The 20,371-nt window shown below is 35.1% G+C and overlaps 1 protein-coding gene and 1 long non-coding RNA gene across 2 annotated transcripts; both read right to left on the bottom strand.

The window, feature by feature from the left end:
- Positions 1–99: 99 nt before the first annotated feature.
- Positions 100–1,880, bottom strand: LOC116020589. The gene is made up of 2 exons (XR_004098815.1): positions 1,777–1,880; positions 100–464 (listed from the first exon to the last, which is right to left on the bottom strand). It is a non-coding gene; the product is annotated as an uncharacterized LOC116020589 (long non-coding RNA).
- A 493-nt stretch (positions 1,881–2,373) lies between these two features.
- Positions 2,374–5,721, bottom strand: LOC116019290 (pathogen-related protein-like). The gene is made up of 4 exons (XM_031259443.1): positions 5,541–5,721; positions 4,659–4,791; positions 3,778–4,079; positions 2,374–2,738 (listed from the first exon to the last, which is right to left on the bottom strand). Exons 1-4 carry the CDS (start codon positions 5,679–5,681, stop codon positions 2,592–2,594), a joined length of 723 nt encoding a protein of 240 aa, XP_031115303.1. The 5' UTR covers positions 5,682–5,721; the 3' UTR covers positions 2,374–2,591.
- Positions 5,722–20,371: the final 14,650 nt, after the last annotated feature.

Raw genomic sequence — 20,371 nt, 5'->3', positions numbered from 1 at the left:
TAAGATTGGCCGCATAGGAGCAAGGCACTATATATATATATATATATATATATATATATATATATATATATAACCAGAAATCTTGTAATAACTTGATAGTATAATAACTTTATGATTGTATAATAATCTTTTAAAATAGGTTTTCAACATTATTTCCTTTGTCCGTAGGCTATGTAAATATAGTTTCCAACATAATATAGGGTATATGTAATATATTTACAAAATAGGATTTATATCAAGCCTGTCGAGGCAACCTGCTACGCACATCTAGTAGAGGAGGAGAGAGACGAAGGCCGTTGCCAGAACGTCGACAAGCAAGAAGGGAAGTCGCTGGAGCTTTGTCAACCTACTACTATAAGGAACGAAGTACGATGCCGTTGTTGGTCACTACCGAGGAGGAAAACATAGGAAGAAGGACGTCGATCACCACTACTCAGCCATGTTCTTCCGTCGTTAATCCGTCGCTAAATGTCAATTTTTGAAAAAAAAAAAAAATCTGTCACTAATCCGTCGCTATTCCATCGTTAAAATAGCAATGGAATGAATCCGTCGCCATATCCGTCACTATTTCCGCATTTTTTTTGTAGTGCGTAGTCATATAGATAATACAAAAATCATTCTAAGTATCAATATAGCATAATAATGGATAAGTGGAAGTATCACAATCAACACCTCAATACCAACCTCAACACCAATCTCAATACCCATACGAGTATTACATACTGGTGTGCTCACCTCCAACTGAGATTTCAAGCCTAACAAGTAGTTACTAGTTCTAGTAACCCAGAATATGTTTCTACTAGGTTACTCACAAAATAATAATCATAATGTAGATAGAGCTCATTCCACCAAATCCACCGGAGCCGGAGCTCATACCACCAAATCCACAGGAGCCGGAGCTCATATTAACCACCCAACACCGAAAGGGATAAACCTTCAAAATAAGTACATTTTTATATGATTTCCTCCAAAATAATAATAGTCTTTCAAAATAAATTTTCATAAATATTTTCATTTAAACCATCATAATTTCCAAAATAAATAGGGTATACACAACCCATCAATATTCATACTTTCCAAAATAGAGTTTATTTTACAAAATTAGGTATAGTTCATATCCTCCAAAATAAGTACATTTTCTAATACAACATAGTATTTTCAGAAGGCTCATATATGTGTGTGTGTGTCTGTAATACTTTGCTCAAAAGTTATCAAAATAGGTTTTATATACATGGTTTCCAAATCATATAAATAGGATACTTAATATTATATAGATCCATAAACTTCAAAAATATGTTTTATTGAAAGAATAATACACACTATCAAAATATATAAATTTTGTAACATTTCACACTGGATTAGATTGACCCAAAAATACTACAAAACAGATGGGAAGAACACTGAAAAAATTACACGCCACAGCCTCACGGGCTGGAGAAGCCCGTCACCCAAACCCGTGGCTCCTCGCCACTTGCCCCCGCTACAACTAGTGGGTCTAGGTCACGGGGCCCAGCTCATTGGAACAGAACAAATTTCTTTGTTTACAGCCATCAGAATTTCATATTAAAACTACGTTCAAAACCTTCAAATTTTGATGCCAAAAACACATTTTCTACCACCAATAATTCAATACACAAGTATATAAGTATTTATTGTATCAATATAACACAAGATAAACCACACAACATGTTTTATAAAGCAAAATGTACACCAATAAAGAGAATAAAGGACTTAAAGACTACAAGCTAAGAGAAGGAGTGTAGGAGGAAACTTTACCAAGATTTTCTTCTAGACAATGGAACGAATGAAGCTTGATATTAGAGATGAAGTTGAAATGGAAAACAAGAGAAGTGTGTGTATGTGTCGTGTGAATGAAGAGGGAAGGGAGAGAAAGACATTGTGGATAAGGTTTGTAAGAATTTATAAATAAGAAATTGGGCTTGGGTAAAATTAGAAGACCAACATATATATATATATATATATATATATATATGAGTGTGTGTGTGTGGGGCTATCCATTTCAAAGTCTTAAAATATTTATTTTGTAAGGATAGGAATACTTTGGACTTCAAGTCCTAATTTTAAAATAATATATATTAGGCTAAGTTATAAAATAACTTGAAATTGGGCTTTTGAATTAATAACGTAACTATAAATCATTTTGGCTAGATTTTAGATAGAAAACTCCTGGGACATAAAATAGTCTTATTTAAAATTTGTAGGAAAATAATTATTTTGAAAGTATTCAGGCTAATGCATTTAGGGTTGAAAATTTAAATTCCGTTCCCAAGAATATTTTATTTAAAAATAAGGCTATTTAAAATTACGGTGTGCTTAAAAGTATAATGTGAATGGAGCAGGATAGAAAGAAAATAGACAAAGGTAACAACTTCAATATATTATTCCAACAATTCTAACTTCAGTACATAATACATGGGATAATATAATTACAATCGTAACGAAAAACAATAATGGAGACATAAATACGACCATTACACAATAATGTCCACAATAAATATTATTTATAACAAACTCCAACTAAAAATGATTTATTTTAATTCGCTTTTATTTCTGCATGTTGGATCACATGGCTACCCAGTTTTAATCAAGAAAGGACAACTACTTGAAGCTGCTTCAATGGTGGAACCATCATTGCTAGCTCCTTTGACAAGATTTCCCAGCAGTTCTCCCCTATCATAGAAGAATTCAACCTTCACAACCTTTGAGTTTTCATCAATCTGCATCATTATCAGCATGTGTATAAGATATAGATGAACGCCACAATTGGGTGGATTGGATTAACATGTACAGGTTATAAATGATGAATCAATGAACAGCTAGCTCTAGAACTTGATTCTCTTCAAAATTCATATTAGCCCTGTTTGATAGCATATATAGTTAGCTTATAAGTCAATTTTGACTTATTTAATCACTATTAGCTGTTTGACTTGGTTAAGCAATAAATATGAGTGTTTGATTAATTAGTTTTTTGTAATAGCTTATTGTTCCAAAATGTTAAAATTCAAAAAGCTGTTTAAAGTAGTTCTTTTTATAAGTTTTTTAAGAAAGTCAATTTGCATGTAATCCGCTACCATCTAATAACTAATTTACGAAACATTTTTCTACAATCCGCTAATGCTATCTACTAATCAAACTTACTTACCTAATAAACAAATAGTTATAAGCTAACATCTACTTACCAAACACCACCATGAATTGTATATGTTACTCATCTGGTTAAAAGTTGAGTATTAACTATTTTACAATGTTGTCTAACTTTTTTTTGACCCATTTACAAGTTAATAACCAATTTAGTCCTAAAAAATTGTGCTTAATTAGTTCTTGAATTTTAATGGTTTTACCTAATTGAGCCTTTAGCTCGACTGTTAAAATCAATGACTAAATTGATAATAACCACTATAGTCGAGAATTAAAATTGGTTAAAATCACTATAGTTAGATGACTTAATTAAATAAAATAATTATAGTTGAGTACTAAATTGGTATTAATAGAGAAGAAATTACCAAGCTATCCCAATAGACTGATAGAGGACTCAATTACGTAAAACTATCAAAAAAATTCAATACCCAATTAAGCACAAAAGACATTTATGACTAAATAAAAAAAAAATCACTATAGATCGAGACTAAATTGGATATTAACTCACTCATTTACCATTCAACTTAACTACCTGTAAGTTGAAAGCAGCTTTCCTATCCAAAAAATCTTATCTAATCAACATCTGGAGCCTAAAAATAAAAGATAGATCATATATACCTCAAAAATGGACATTCCATAGAGTTCAACCATTTCTCCTGTAGGAGCATGTCCTTTGAAAGGACCCTCCATGAATCCCCAGTGCCTGAACTTGTACACAATCACGGGTGGCCCCGAGTAAACCTGGAGAACCTCTAAGGCAAACCCTCGAGGAAATGCTGTGGTGAATGCCCTGTGAGCTGAATCCACAGTTTCTTCTGCTGGGTTATAGCACCTGAACTTCTCCGGCAGTGATGTTTGCAGCAGTGAATTGTATCCGCCAGCCAGTTTTTGTTTTTCCTCCAAGGTAAGTGCTCTTCTTCCTGGAATTAATATAATTGAACACATACATATATCAAATACTACAATTGTTAAATAGGAAAGCGCCCTTTATCGGCTTCCATCCAACAATCTCCTAGCCACTGGTGGTAGATTTTATATTTATCGGTCTCTCTCTGCCTAACAATCTTCCATCCACTGGGTGCTAGACATGGCCTTTACTAGACCCCAACGATCCCCAGCCACCGGCTAGACTTGACCGGCTTTTACCGGCCTCAACTCGATCCCCGGCCACCGGATCATAGACTTGGCCTTTACTGACTTCGACCTAACAATCATCTAGTCACCAGGTGCTAGACTTGGCCTTTACCGGTCTCCACCTAATGATCCACCCGCCATCAAGTACTAGACTTGGTCTGTACTGGTCTCCACCCAACAATTTCTAACCACTAACTAAGTACTAGACTTGACCTTTATTGATTTCCATCCAACAATCTCCCAACTACCGAGTGGTAGACTTGGCCTTTACCGGCCTCTGCCCAACGGCAATAACAAATTTTTCACTCCATATGTGATATTTTTGACAGATGAGATGAGACTAGAGTGAAGAGATTGGTTCCAACCATTAAGACTGAATAGATACTTTTTGGGATCAATTGTCTTGTAGTCTTCTGGGGAGATTTTGTGAAACATCTCCATCTCCCATGTCTTCACAAGGTTTTGCACCTTTTCTCCCAGTGAACCTGCAGGCCATATCTGTTCCAGAAATTTCAAGTATAATCACATTAATCAATTTGCTCATCTTGAATATGAGTTAATACCTAATTTCGTCATGAATTGTAGTGGTTTTTTTAGATTTAGGCCTAAACGTCTTTCTGTGCTTAGGTGGGTGCTCGATTTTAATGATTTTATCTAATTGAGTCCTCAACTATCAGAATCAAGGACTAAACTGATAAAAACAACTATAGTTAATAACTAAATCGGGTATTAACCGCTATAGTTAAGGATTAATTCATGTAAAAGCACTATACTCACTGTCGCAAAAAATTGGCCTAGGTAGCCGCATAGGCACTAGAAGCCCCTTGGCCGAGGAAAATTAATTAGCCCCTAACTCTGTCAATTCGGTCGAGTTAGCCAAGTTAACTCAGTAGTTAACTAGACTGAGTCGGCCTTGTTAATTTTATTATTATTATTATTATTATTATTATTATTATTATTATATAGTGCATCGCCTAGGCGCTAGACGCTAGTCTATCTCCTGACTAGCGTCTAGCGCTTACTGCAACCATGACCATAGTCAAAAACTAAATTGGATATTAATAAAGTGAAAATTACCAAACTACAATTACAAAAGATTCAATTAGGTAAAACCATCGAAGTCGATGATCTAGTTAAGCACAGACAGCTATTTAGAACTAAATGGATAAAATCACTATAATTGAGGACTAAAATGAGTATTAACTCTCCGGATATATTGTTTGGGGTTGTAGTGTGCATCAACATACCTTGGTTCTGCCTTCCTCAAAGAGTTTGTTTACGATGTCGTAGTTAGGAGGTGCTCCGTACCTCCAGTTGATGTCCTTCACTTCCTCTTCACTCAGGTATGATCTGTATTCATCTTTTTTGGCACTTGGAAATAATTCCATTTCTCAAGAGAATATATGAGCTTCAGTATAATTGAAACTAAGCTCAGCCTTGTTCATAAATAGATGCAAATGTAACCCCAAGCCTTGACTCGTTCATCGTTTACTAGTCGCCACTCACCAACAAAACAGACATCTTCTAGTAAAAATATTTAATTATTTTCTTTTTCTTTTTTGTGGTACAATGAACTTTGGTGCAGGATATCTTCACAATTCGATGTTGATTGAATCTTTCAATTAAAACTTTTTAGAGGCATCCTCATTAGACATAAATTTTGAGGAATTTCAGTAGGTGTGGCTAAGAAAGACAACATAGGAGAGATAAGGAATAGAAGGAAAAAAAAAAGTAAAAAAAAAAAAAAAGAAAATTGCGCTCAACTTCCAACAGGCGCGGGGCACTTTTAGTTCGCTTCACACGATAAACACAACTTTTTAACTTTGATGGAGAACACTATGCAAATAAAAATCAGGTCTACGTGCTAAAACCTTAAACCTTCTCTCTCTTCGCTCTCTCTCCTTTACATGTGTATCAAAACGTGCAAAAAACCATCTAAAATTCAATATTATGAATGCTCTTATAGGCTTTTAAAATAGGTTGATATTCGAATAATATAGGCTTTTAAAGAATTTTTAAAAATAGATTGTTATTCGATTAGGACTTTAAAAAAAATAAAATTTTATCGGTATTCAATTTAGACTAGTTTTTTAAAATCTGTTGTTATTCAAACATTTATTAACTTTTATAAATTCTATCAAATTAGAATATTTATAGACTTTTTTTTCTCAAATATAAATAGTTGAAATTCAAACATCCAAGTCCAAACTTTTTAAATTTCTCTATAAATTTTTTCTCATTATTGTTTAGACCAGACAAACTTTTCGTCCAAGAAATCTACATATTAAACTATAGCTTGATTCATGTATTTGTGTTAAGTTGAATTTTAAAAAAAAATTGTTGTGAAAAGAATGTAGTTAAAGATTTTTGACTAATTCTCATGTATTTTATAGTAATTATAAATTGAGTTTCTCATCAAGAAAAGAGTAAAGAAAAAAATTAAGTTGGTGAAATATGCATAGTGGGTGTTAGAGGAGAATAACGAGTTGTTATAGCTTATGGTTGATTCGGTAAAAAACGAATGGTGTGATAGTAATATATGTTTAATTTAAGCAAGTTAAATTGTGGCGAAATAATGCTCTCTATTCTTAATGGAAAGTTTGAGTGTCAAAGATATAATTTGCGTGGAACTAAAGTCAATTGAAATGGATTAATAATCGTTTTAACAATTTTTCAATGTCATAATTCTTGATTTGATTTGGATGCAATCATAAAGAGGTTCAGAATTAGGGATGAAGTGTGGAAGATTATTTCAAGGTGTGCTTATTATATTGTTTAACATACATATTGCTTAAATTTTATATTTCAAATTAAGACCGTGTGGTCTAATGGCACTCGGTTGCACTTTATATGAAAGGGAAGTGTTTGAGTCTTAGTGGGGTGATATTAACTTTTTTGTGTTTTAGGTTGAGAAAGTAGTTATGATATTAAAAAAAATTATATTATCTCAAATAATTCACTAATACTCTTGATTCAATAATTGCGGTTGATATCATAGTTTGATGAAGAAAAAGATAAAAAGAAAGTGAATTATTGAATAGTGACGCTTTTTTCAAGACTATTCAAATATAAATTGATGGCACTTCGAAATAATGCCATTTCTCAAGAGAATATATGAGCTTCAGTATATTTGAAACTAAGCTCAGCCTTGTTCATAAATAGATGCAAATGTAACCCATCCAAGCCTTGACTTGTTCATTGTTTACTAGTCGTCAACAAAGCACAGACGTCTTCAAGTAAAAATATCTAATTATTTTATTTTATTTTTTTTTTTTTTGTGGTACAATGAACTTTGGTGCAGGATATCTTCAGAATTCGATGTTGATTGAATCTTTCAATTAAAACTTTTAGAGCATCTCTAATAGACATAGACTTTGAGAAATTTTTTGTGACTAAGAAAGACAACATGGGAAAGAGAAGAGATAGAAGAAAAGAAAAAAAAATCATGCGCCTAGTAGGCACGTGGAGTGCACACGCCCTCCTGTTGAGTGCTTTTAGTGCGCTTCACGCGACAAACACAACAGCCTTTTTAACTTTTGTGGGGTCCACTGTGCAGATAAAAACTGGGTCTTCAAATCTTCAAATAAACTATAGTATGAGTCTTCCTTGCATGCAACAAATATCACAAAAATTCAGTATTCTAAAATAAGTGTATAAATGCAATATGTAGATAATTTGCATTGCATTATATATCACTAATTTAATTACTTGTCGGTTAGTTATTGCAAGATCTTAAGGTACACTTATATTTTGATATTCAGTAAGTATAACTATATTAGAGAAAATTTTACTTGGGAGTAATAGGATAATCAGTTGAGTGATTGTTGGTTGACCGTAGGGCGTTGATATTCTCTGGACAAATAACTGTTGAAAAAATAGCATAAAATGACATTTTAGTGGGTATATTGCGGTAAAAATATATGTGGGGTCCACTTTCGATTTGGGTCGGGTCAAAGTGGATTCAGGTTTTTCGTAGTTAGACGAAAAAATTGATATATTGTACGCTAAAAACGGATAATGGGTGAATGAGAAATTGGTTCTCAAAGTTGACCCATTTGAGTTAGAAAAATGGAGAGAAAAAGCTTTAAAGTAGCTTTTGTCCCACATTGATTTGGCAAGTGGGTTTGCACAACTACTTATAAAAGAGTCTTTTAAGGCTTATCGAATTGTATAGCATAGAGGCTCTCTCTCGCGCGCAGGGAGATGAGGGGTGCAAATCAAATCCTAAAATGAACTTGAAAAGGCTTGACTCGTATGCGCCGACACCTGTAAGCATGAATGTCGTTCAGAAAATGGGTTAATGGGTTGGCCTAGCGGGAAGTTAAAGTTGATTTTTATTAATAGTATATATTACATTGCAGAGAAATATATGTACTGTATTATTACGATTAGTAATATTATTAATAGTATATATTACATTGCAGAGAAATATATGTACTGTATTATTACGATTAGTAATATTATTAATAGTATATATTGCATTGTAGAGAAATATATGTACTGTATTATTACGATTAGTAATATTATTAATAGTATATATTGCATTGCAGAGAAATATATGTACTGTATTACAATTAGTAATATTAATCTAAAATTGTATTACAAATAAGAACGTAGTGAAGAAAATATTTTAATGGGTTGGCCTAGCGGGAAGTTAAAGTTGATTTTTATTAATAGTATATATTACATTGCAGAGAAATATATGTACTGTATTATTACGATTAGTAATATTATTAATAGTATATATTACATTGCAGAGAAATATATGTACTGTATTATTACGATTAGTAATATTATTAATAGTATATATTGCATTGCAGAGAAATATATGTACTGTATTACGATTAGTAATATTAATCTAAAATTGTATTACAAATAAGAACGTAGCGAAGAAAATATTTTATTAGGAATTGTATTACCATATTTTAATGTACAATTGTATTACGAATAGGATTTTGTATTGCCATATTTTTCAACTATTATGCAAACCTTAATAGTATAGGAGTGTTTTGGGCGGGAAGTTAAAGTTGAGAATATTGTTTTTATTAATAATATAGATTGCATTGCAGGTAAATATATGTAATGTATTATTACATTTAGTAATTTTAATCTAGAATTGTATTACGAATAAAACGTAGGCAAGAATATATTTTATTAGGATTTGTATTACCATATTTTAATGTACAATTGTATTACGAATATGAATTGTATTGCCATATTTTACAATATTACGCAAACCTTAATAGTATAGGAGTATTTTGGGCGGTAAGTTAAAGTTGAGGATATTGTTTTTTATTAATAGAGTATAGATTGCATTGCAGGGAAATATATGTAATGTATTATTACGATTAGTAATTTTAATCTAGAATTGTATTACGATTGCCATATTTTTCAACTATTATGCAAACCTTAATAGTATAGGGGTGATTTGGGCGGGAAATTAAAGTTGAGGATATTATTTTTATTAATAGTATACATATAGATTGCATTGTAGGGAAATATATGTAATGTATTATTACGATTAGTAACTTTAATCTAGAATTGTATTAAGAATAGGAACGTAGGGAAGAATATATTTTATTAGGAATTGTATTACCATATTTTAATGTACAATTGTATTACGAATGACACGACCTCTGTTCCGCGCAACTGCAATTCCCTTTCAACACAACTGCAGTATCCGTTCAACACAACTGCAGTATCAGTTAAACACAATTGCAGTATCAGCGATAATCCATTGTCCACAATGCATTGTGGACCATGGTCCACAGTACAGTATAACGACTACTTCAATGCCCCTCTGGTCTGGTCAAACAGACCCATCATCTTAATAACATATATATATATATATAGCGTCAGGTTCAGTTGCAGTCGTGCTCTCCCGTGCGACAGTGTGGTTCACACCACTCAATGTTACAAAATACACCATTCAATGTTTAGAAACACACCACACAAATATGCACTGTGGTGTGTTTCTTAACATTGTGGTGTGTTTCATTGTGGTGTGTTTCTTAACATTGAGTGGTTTATTTCGTAATATTGAGTGGTGTGTGACCGCACGGCAGCACGGGAGAGCATGACCACACCTGAACCAAAATATATATATATATATATATATATATATATATATATATATATATATATATAATATAGGAATGAAACAACAAAAGAAATTTGTTTCCTTTCACAACCTGCTGCGGTCCTCCATCTTTTCCTTTCTTCATTGATAATCTCTAAAATAATTATTATATATAATATATAATAATTAATTAGGGCTCAAAAGTCCAACAAAAATACAATATAATAGATACAAAAAGTTTATGGTTCAAATATGGACTATTTACACCACATAGGAGAGAAACCCAACCGAACTAACAATAATACTAGAATCAAAGGAAGATGTTCATTGCCACTTATAGAATTAACTCCCAAGATATCTATACCTCCTGCTTCACTTCTTTCAAAATGAAAATGACCAAAACCATAAACTTTAGACCATTAATTTATATATCAAACAAGTGCAAACATACAATTGTTGCATTTTTATTTGATTCTTTAAACATATAAATAAGGTTTTGCTTATGCTAGTTTAATTTGTGTTGGTGGACGCAGTTTGAGTGACATCCCTCTTTTGTATCATAGCATGATTCTTCCGGGCCTAAGGTAAATGCACAACACCAACATTTTGGGAATTCATCGCAGTCAATCGGCCGATAACAAAATTCAAGAAGCATTCCCTCATCACTCCGTGCTATGCTACCTGCTGTTTCAATATTAATTAAACGTATATTCTAAAAATAATTTATATTGATTAAAAATTTATAGCTATAAATAAATAAAAAATTTAAATTTTTTATTTATTCATAGCTATAATTTTTTAAGCAATTAACATATACACAATTATATTTAAAAATAAATTTGTTAAATTTGTTATAGTTATTTTTTTATTTAAATAAACTACGTCACGTGTATTTTAAAACAAAATTTAAATATTTCAATTGTTAAAAAAATATACAAATACAAATAAATTGAAATTTTAAAATTTTAATAGTTATGAATAATGATTAATTTTTTATCTATACAAATCGGTGTTTTAAAATCACGTTTATTTTAATTTGTATGAAATTTTATTTTTAAATCAAGGGTACGGTGTGCTTGGAAATCCAGAAAATGACTTCTAAAAATTGTTTTATGAAAAATTAGTCATTTTTTAAAAATCATTTTCCTTTCCAATGTTTAGTTGCATTTCAAAAAACCGTCTTAGTGTATTTGGTTCATTTTTCAGAAATTGAACAAAATTGTATTAAATAAAGTTGTTATTTAAAAAAAAATTAAAAATGAACAATTGTTTCATATATTAAAAAAAAAAAAAAGAGTTAATACCCAATATAGTCCTCGACTATAGTGATTTTACTCAATTTAGTCCTAAATGACTTTTTGTATTCAATTTAGTCCTCGACTTTGATGATTTTACTCAATTTAGTCCTTTGTTAAAAATTCTGTTAGTGAATGGTTAGAAATAGGGTCTTAATGGTAATTTCTCATCCTTCATCCCATTTGGGATGATTCCTTCTTCTTCCCCCTATTAAGATCCAAGCAGAAATGTAAATCTTCGTACCCAAATATTTATTTACTCTGTATTTATTTATTTAGCGTTGAAATTTGATTTGGTACGAAATTTTGCATTTCTGCGTGAATCTTAATAAGGGGAAGAAGAAGGAATCATCCCAAATGGGATGAAGGATGAGAAATTACCATTAAGACCCTATTTCTAACCATTCACTAACAGAATTTTTAACAAAGGACTAAATTGAGTAAAATCATCAAAATCGAGGACTAAACTGAGTATAAAAAGTCATTTAGGATTAAATTGAGTAAAACCACTATAGTCGATGACTATAATGGGTATTAACTCTTAAAAAAATGATTTTAGAAGCCGAAAATCAAATAATCTCGTTTTCGCCTACCGAAACTCTTATTTGATTTTAATGAATTTGGTCCGTAATTGGCCCAAACTTTCTCAAGTCAAAAACTTCACCAAATATAAGAATAAAATTTTCCCTCTTTAAATTCTTAAAGTACGAGTCTAATATTTGATTTCTTAAAAGTTGGTCCGGCCCCATCTTGCGTGATGGAAACTTAAACCAAGATCTGTTGTTATCTAAGGTCCTCCAAGTTGGTTTAGTTTCAAGAAAACTTCAAATTGAGGTTTTCTTCTTTGGATGGGTTGGTTTTAACTGTCAACAAGCCAATATGAATCTGAGGCATATATTGACTTGCTGAATTTTCTAAGTTGATTCTTATTTTGGTCCCTACCAGTATAAGAACCAATCTCAATTATATTTTCATGCATTTTTTTAAAAAAAAATATGATAACTCTGACCTAAAGTAAGGACAAAGAAAAAAGGTAATATTTTTAAAATTTTGAAGTGTAAACCGTAATACTACAGAGTGTTCTTTGCATGGTTGAAAAAATTGTTAGGCGCTCCTCGGACGCTCGGGGAGCGCCTAGTGCGTAGGACGCCTAGGCAAGGATTAATCGACGCCTAGGCGCCTGTGTATATTTTATTTTATTTTTTTTATTTTTATTTTTTAAAATTCGTTTAAGTATTTTTAATTTTTAAAAGATTAATTAATAATTATAAATTATATAATACTTTAATAGTTAATACTAACATATTAAATATTAACCTAAAAAATATCTAGTTAATACTAACATATTAAATATTAACCTAAAAAATATCTAGAGTTTGTACAATTTAAGGTTATTTTGCTCAAAATTATGTTAATTTGAGTGAAATAACCCATTAAAAATAGAACACTAGTTAATCGGCCAACTAGGTGGCCTAGTTGATGCCTAGGAGGTCTAAGCGGTCGCCTAGCCGGTCAGTTGCCTAGACCACCATTTAAGGCTATACGCTAGGCGGTCGACCAACGCCTAGCGCCTAGGCAGGAACTAATCGGCGCCTAGGCGGGATTTTTGCAACACTGGTTGTTTGCAAATTGCAAGGTATAGTGTTGCTTAATTACTACACTTTTACATTAACATAACTTTGAAGTGTACTTTGTGTGTGTTTGTGTGTAGAGAGAGAGAGAGACTAACGGGATGAAGCCATTAAAAGAACTAGGAAGAAAGTTAGCTTAATTGAAGGGCACTCCATTACATATTTTGCCTTGAACAGGAAACACAACTAGTATGAAGGGTTGGTGAGTTTGTATAAATATTATACAGATCAGAGCTACAAATAATTAGTTTCAATTTTCATCTAAACCGTGTTAACAAACTTAATTCATGAATTTGGTGTGAATCTTAATTGCTTCACCTAACCACTTTCTTTCTTCCTCTAATACTTGTGTGTGACCTAGTAATAAGTGTTTAAGCTAAGACACCAAAAAATGGCAAAATTATATATTCGACCTACCAATGATAAAAAAAGAAAAAAAATTAATAAATAAATAAATAAATAAAAATGATGGACGGAAATTCAAAATGGCCTTAGAGAAATTATTCTCAAGTTAAATGGTTTGGTAGATGATGGATTTAATTAATTCATGTGATCCAAATTAACAAACCGGATAGTTTTTTTTTTTTTTTTTTTTGATACTACTGACTCTATTACAATGCAGGAAACCGGATAGTTAAAGAATAAATAAATGGATAAAAGATAATGGTAAAATATAAGAATATTGATGGAAAAGATAAGGATGTTGTATTTATGAGCAATGTAATGTTAGCCCGTCCCGCCCCGTGTAAAGGGCATTGCGGGTTTTGATATTTTGAGCTCGTATTTTGGCAGGCTTTTTAGCCCGCCCATGCCTAACTTGCGGGCTTGGCGGGCCGGCGAGAGTCCGCCCAGCAATATATATATATATATTGACGGTAAATATGTTACCGGAGTAATATCAGATAAGTAAGTAACAATAGTTGCATACAATAGTATTTTGTGTACAAGAACGTCCCCCCTCCCTCTGCAACAGATCTATTATTTATACAATAGGTGCAACGGCTCTTCTCCTATCACTTGTAACGGACTCATGATGACAAGTCTTAAGTGTCTGGAGCCGTTAGTAATAATTTCTCTCCTTAGTGTAACGGGTGGCCGTTTGATTCTTGCGTCTGCTTGTATGCCTATGATTCGAGTCGGATTTTTGCCCAATTACTCTATCACCAGTCCCCTCACTCCCTAGCCAACGAGACTGGTTGAGATAGCTTGGGAGAAATAATTCGCATTAGGCAGGCATAAATTTGATATAGGATCAAATCCTGATATTATAAGGAAATATCAATATTTTAAAAATATTTCTTAATCTAAAGATATTTTCCTTCCTTTTATACGTCTCTGTTTTTGTATAAAACTCTTCCCCTCACTTTTTTGGTTTTTACCGTCTCCTTCAACCCTAATAAAGGATTAACCTTTTGCACGCATACAAAGAGCAATAAGAGTACTTTTTCAACAAACTTGTTTCTATCTCCACACTTTGTCTAGTACGCTTTTTCCTTCTTCTTTTTTTTACGGACGCCTCGGCCTCGGCTTCAGGAGCCAAGGCAAGGCGCCTTGAGGAGCACCTCGGCTTCTGCTCCAAGAGCCAAGGCAAGGCATCTCGGCCTCGACTCTAGAAGCCGAGGTGATGCACCTCGGCTTCTAGAGCCGAGGCAAAGAACTGACCTTTTTTTTATTTTGTTTATATTTTTTTAGTGCTTTTTGAATTTTTTTCAGGATTTATGTATCCAAAGAAAGCAAGCCAGGAGATGAAGAGACGTCGCTCAAAACGCCTGGTGGAGCAGGCCCGGCTCGAAAAGTTAAAGACTAGGAAGATTTTGCTAGGCAATCACGAAGTTGGTGATACCACTGAAGATCCTTTGGCAATTCTTTCTGACGGAGAGGAGGAGATCATGGTGCCTTATGAACTAAAGCAGGAAGATCCACTAGCCGACAGTGAGGAAGGGGCCATTGTGCCCTATGAACCAAAATAGGAAAATCCACTGGCAATTGTTCCTCTAACTATGATTCCTTTCGATGATGGAGAGCGCCCTCTAGCATCTGAAGATCCTATTCCAATTTCTCCTTTTGCAAAGTCTGAAACCACTAAATATACTCCTCGTTAAAAGTAAAAGGACGTAATGCCATAAGATATCAATACTTCACGGCGAATTTTGCATGGGAATAAAAATATTGTTTTTTTTTTACGAATCTAATCAAGACGGACCATCAGCGAATAACATATTTCTTGTGTTGCACGGGCTCCTCCTCTATTTCATTGTCTCTTTCTTTCCTGGACTGGCCATATCTTCTTTTCTTGGTGTTGGAAGTGGACGGCTCGGGGTCCTCTTCCTTTCGCCACACATTTTTGGGTAGGCCTTGTTGATGCTGGTACTGCCCCGAGTACTTAACAAATTGAGTAAAGTATCCGCTCTACACTTGTTCCTTTATTTGCCCTTTTAAAGTGTGACACTCGTCATTATCATGGCCAACCTGTTGGTGGAACCGACAGTATTTGGTTTGGTCCTCTCTCGAAGAAACTGCCACACATTCTGAGTGAAAATGCACCATTCCCATTTCCTCAGCGTAACTTAAAATCACGCTAACCGGATGAGTAAGTGGTGTTAATTGTCACGGTGGGGCTAGATGAGGCCGCTCGCGATCTCTCCCCTTTGTTGCAGATGACTGGTTTGGACGTGGTGCGTGGTTGACCAGACCTACTTTATCATATCGCCCACTCCTCTTGCCTTCTTCCTCATCTTTTTTCTTTCTATCAACCTCGTCCGCCTCGGCATAGCGGTTTGCTGTCCTCATTAGCTCCTCATAGGAGCGTGGATAGTGAGTGTTCAGCTGTCTATGAAAATCTCTTGACCTCAATGCCTTGATGAATATGAGGATCGCCGCTTTAAAGTTGAAATCGTACACATTGTTGACTTCCTTCTTCCATTTGCTCAATTGCTCAAGAAATTTCTTAAGCATTCACCTCTATCCTACTTTACTCCGTAGAGATGTGAGAACGGTTTCTTGTGTTCTATATGTCCGGAGAAATAAGTCAAGAAATTCTTGGACAGCTCTACAATGTTCCAGATCGAACCATTTGGAATCGTGTTGAACCAATCTTGGGCAGTTCCGTCCAAAGTAGACAAGAACGCCCTACACATTATGGTGTCGCCTACCCCGGTCATTACCATGGCTGCCTTGTACCTTGTCATGTGGGCACGCGAGTTAGAAGTCCCGGTGTAGGCTTTGATAGTTGGCAACCTAAAATCTCTTGGGAAGGGACGCATCTATTATACTAGGAGAAAATGGAGCGATCATCCTCACCTCAGGTTCTGGTGAATGTTCTCTTGTCTCTACCTTCTTTTCTAGCTCTTCTATCTGCTTTTGAAGTTTCTCAACCACTTCCTCCCGCACATCTGGGGTTTGCTTGAGCGCCGTGGACTGACGCGGAGCCGGCCCTCCAAACTCACACATCCCTTCTATCCGTTGTGACTGCTTATCTTGGTGTGGGCTCTTGGGTGACCCCTTGGCCTTCGGCTATGTCCACAACTTTGGCTGGATAGCAACCCTCTCACCCCACTGTCCCATGGCAGGCACAGAAACGTCTGACCGATGAGTTACACTATGGCACAGACGCCATGTCCTCATTTTCTCTACTTCGTCCTTCTACGCGAACGCCTAGGGTATGTGATCTTGAATCTCCGCCCCCAACTGGGCTAGAGTTGTCGTTGCCTACTGAATGGCCCGGGTTGTTTCTTAGGGGTTCGTAAACGATACACGTGCTTTGGGTGCCTGCTGCCCTCCACTGTGATTGTCGTTGTGCCGCTGGCGGAGACCATCACTGTAGCCACCAGCGGTGTTGCCATGATCCACGTGACGAGAATTGTGGGAATCGCTAGGTCCTAATCCAGTCATCTCTACTAATAAGCTGATATTTTGTAATACGTAGAGCTTGCCTGAGATTTGATCTCAGCTCTCAACGAAAGCACTAATGACAGTAAATATGTTACCGGAGTAATATCAGATAAGTGAGTAACAATAGTTGCATACAATAGTAAGTGAGTACAATAATATTTTGTGTACAAGAATGTCCCCCCTCCCTTTGCAACAGATCTATTATTTATACAATGGGTGCAACGGCTCTTCTCATGTCACTTGTAATGGACTCATGATCACAAGCCTTAAGTGCCTGGAGCCGTTAGTAATAATTTCTCTCCTCAGTGTAACGGGTGGCCGTTTGATTCCTGTGTCTGCTTGTCTATTGGTGATTCGGGTCGGATGTTTGCCCAGTTACTCTATCATATATATATATATATATATTTGTTATTGACTTATGGATTAACACATTATGTATTTTATTATTTATTTAGTTATTTTAATATACACTTATTACTTTTTTATATTAATTTTTATTTAAATTTAATATGTTTAAAATTTGGCGAGCCCCAGCCAAGACTCCCAGGCTTAAGGCGGGGCGGGGCGGGGTGACTTCCCTTAGGCATGTATTTTGGTGGGCTTTTTAGCTCGCCCCCGCCAGCACGTTTCGACACCTCTAAATGAGGATGTCCTAATAAGATAATGACCATTGTGTTTATACTAAGTGATCCCCTTAACTACCCTTGAAAATAGGGGAAGTTGTAACCACTTTGACTTCGTCTGGCCTCGAGGTTGGGCTTTACCTGGCCGAGGCCGAGCCTAAGGCTAGGCCTCGGTGCCCGTGGCCTAGGCCCAGACTGAAGTCAAGGTTGGGCACGGGCTCGACCCCAGGATCCCGAGTCCTACCAGACCCATCTTGCTCTGCTCCACCGGGTCTGTTTGCTTCGGGTCCCTCTCCAATATATCCATCAGTAGTTCTCCACTCTGTATGCTGCGAGAAGTCGCCAACAAAGGAGAGTAGATCTGTGCTGCGTTCTGACCCGGTTTCTTAAATTTTCTATTCCAATTAGCTTCCTTGCTTGCTTTCAAGGTGCTGCATTTTTGAGTTGGGACCTCCCCTTAGCCTGGGCTCTCCGCGACCGAGCCCCAACCCCATACTTCAAAGTGGCAAAGCTTAAGCTCAACATGGCTCGGCCCCACGGGGTCCGAGTTCTAGTCCACCACACCCTACTTGGCCAAGCTCAGTCTTGGCATATCTCTATTTTGGCTGCATCTCGAGTCTTGCCAGAGCACCTTCACTCTGCTGAGAACATGGACGCGCCCGACTTGGAGCCTGAGGAAGTTGTGGCTACCCCTGCAGTGGCTATCCTCAGCACAGTTGACCCCCACATGGCCGACCCTAACCCCAAGGGTTAGGCTTGATTGTAGCTAGCTCATATTCTTTCCTCTTGCAAGGTACTTCGGACTATTTGGATATGGAATGAAGTCTTTAGCTTTCGTGTGATTGCTTGAACTCGTGCCTTCACTTAGCTTTTCCATCTAGCTTTCATGATGCAGCCTTCAACCCTTCTCAACTAAGCCCTCGCTCGAGGGGCCGAGGGGAGCCGAGCCTAGGCTTGGCTTGCCTCGAGTGCTCCTTATGAATTTTGCTTTTACTCGGTCCAAGCCCGAGGCTTGGGATCAGTTTGAGGGAGTTGGGGGTCGAACCCCCCACCATGGATTCTTTTCTTTTCTTTTTTTTTTTTTTTTTTGGTAAGCTAGTCCTTTGGGCTAAGGGTTTACTTGGGCTAAAAGACTCTTCCATCGGGCGATATGTGAGGGCAGACCTCGTATCGCCCTTAGGGAATTAACCGTTTGACCACGGTTATTCGACCTTGGGTTAAAAAACTCTTCCATAGACTATGAGCTATAACATATGTATTCCATACCAATACCATGAGCTAACCATCTTATAGTTTCAAAAATATTATTATCTCTAAGAATTTTATTCTTGAACCAACCAATAAAAATACAATTATGTTCGTCTACAATCCATATGTTTGTACTTCTTGGATTTTGCTCCCTAATCAAGGCTTTGTGTTCATTTAAATATAGTTCGACATCACTTGTATTATGCAAGACGTACAAGTGTGCCTACTCAACTTCTTCACGAGATATAGTATGCACTTTGGTAACTCGAGTACCCTTCCCAGCAATTCTTCCTTCATGTCGATACTTAGGAAGACCAATAGCATCTACCCATGCCAAGTATATATAACTCCCAAACCGTAACCCTCCACCTCCAAAATCCCATTCTAAATTATGATTCAACTATAAACATTACTGTTAATCCTGCTATAAGTGTTCTTATTGTTTAATTTTTTTTATTAACTATTCTTACTGTCATAATATTTAATGAAATGTCTCAACTTAATTATGTGAGTTGATTGTTAATTATTTATGAGATTGTATAAGATAACAAATAATTATAAAATTGAATTTATTTCTAAACAAGTTAGCAAGCATGCTGAAGTTGTGACTTGTTTTATTTTATTTTATATTTTAATGCTATTATGTTTGCATTGTGGTGATATACTTATGTAATTATGTATTAGTTTTGTATTAGGTATTTTTCTTAAATTATTTAGATATGCATATTAAAGTTTTTAAAAAAGTCTCAACATGTAGACTTTAAATAGGTTTAAAGTATGATTTACTTTGAATCTTTTTTAATGGCCTAAATATTAAACATGCTTTAAAAAAAATTTCAGGCCAGACCAAGCCAATTGTAGGCTCAAGCTTAAGCCTAATAAAAAGCCTACATACAGGCTCAGACCTAAACTTTAGATTATCGTAACAAGCCCAAGCCTAATTTTCTAAATCTCAGCTCAGCTCGACCTATTTCCACCACTACCAAGCAAGTTTGTGCTCTCCCTTTTTATCGAACTATTTAATTTTCTGACCATCATAAAGTGGTCGAAAACTCTAGTTTCGACCACATTTCTGACCATTTAGGGTATTCACAAAATCCTTCATTGTTATTTTTGGTCATTGCGTTAAAGTGATTAAAAATAGCGTCGATTATTGTAAAGTGGTCAAAAATTTTGGTCAGGGCGAGGGCGTTGCCGAAAATTTTGCCCAAATTTTGACAAGTGGTCAGAAACCACTTTAATCTTTATGGGAATAATTTACTGACCACTTTTAGTGGTTGAGAAGTAATTAAGTAAAAAAAATCTCATTTC

Source organism: Ipomoea triloba, chromosome 5 (genome assembly GCF_003576645.1).
Source record: "Ipomoea triloba cultivar NCNSP0323 chromosome 5, ASM357664v1".
In the NCBI taxonomy this organism is placed as follows: domain Eukaryota; kingdom Viridiplantae; phylum Streptophyta; class Magnoliopsida; order Solanales; family Convolvulaceae; genus Ipomoea; species Ipomoea triloba.
Note: the sequence above shows the minus strand (reverse complement) of the source record. Positions and strands in the feature narration are given on the sequence as shown.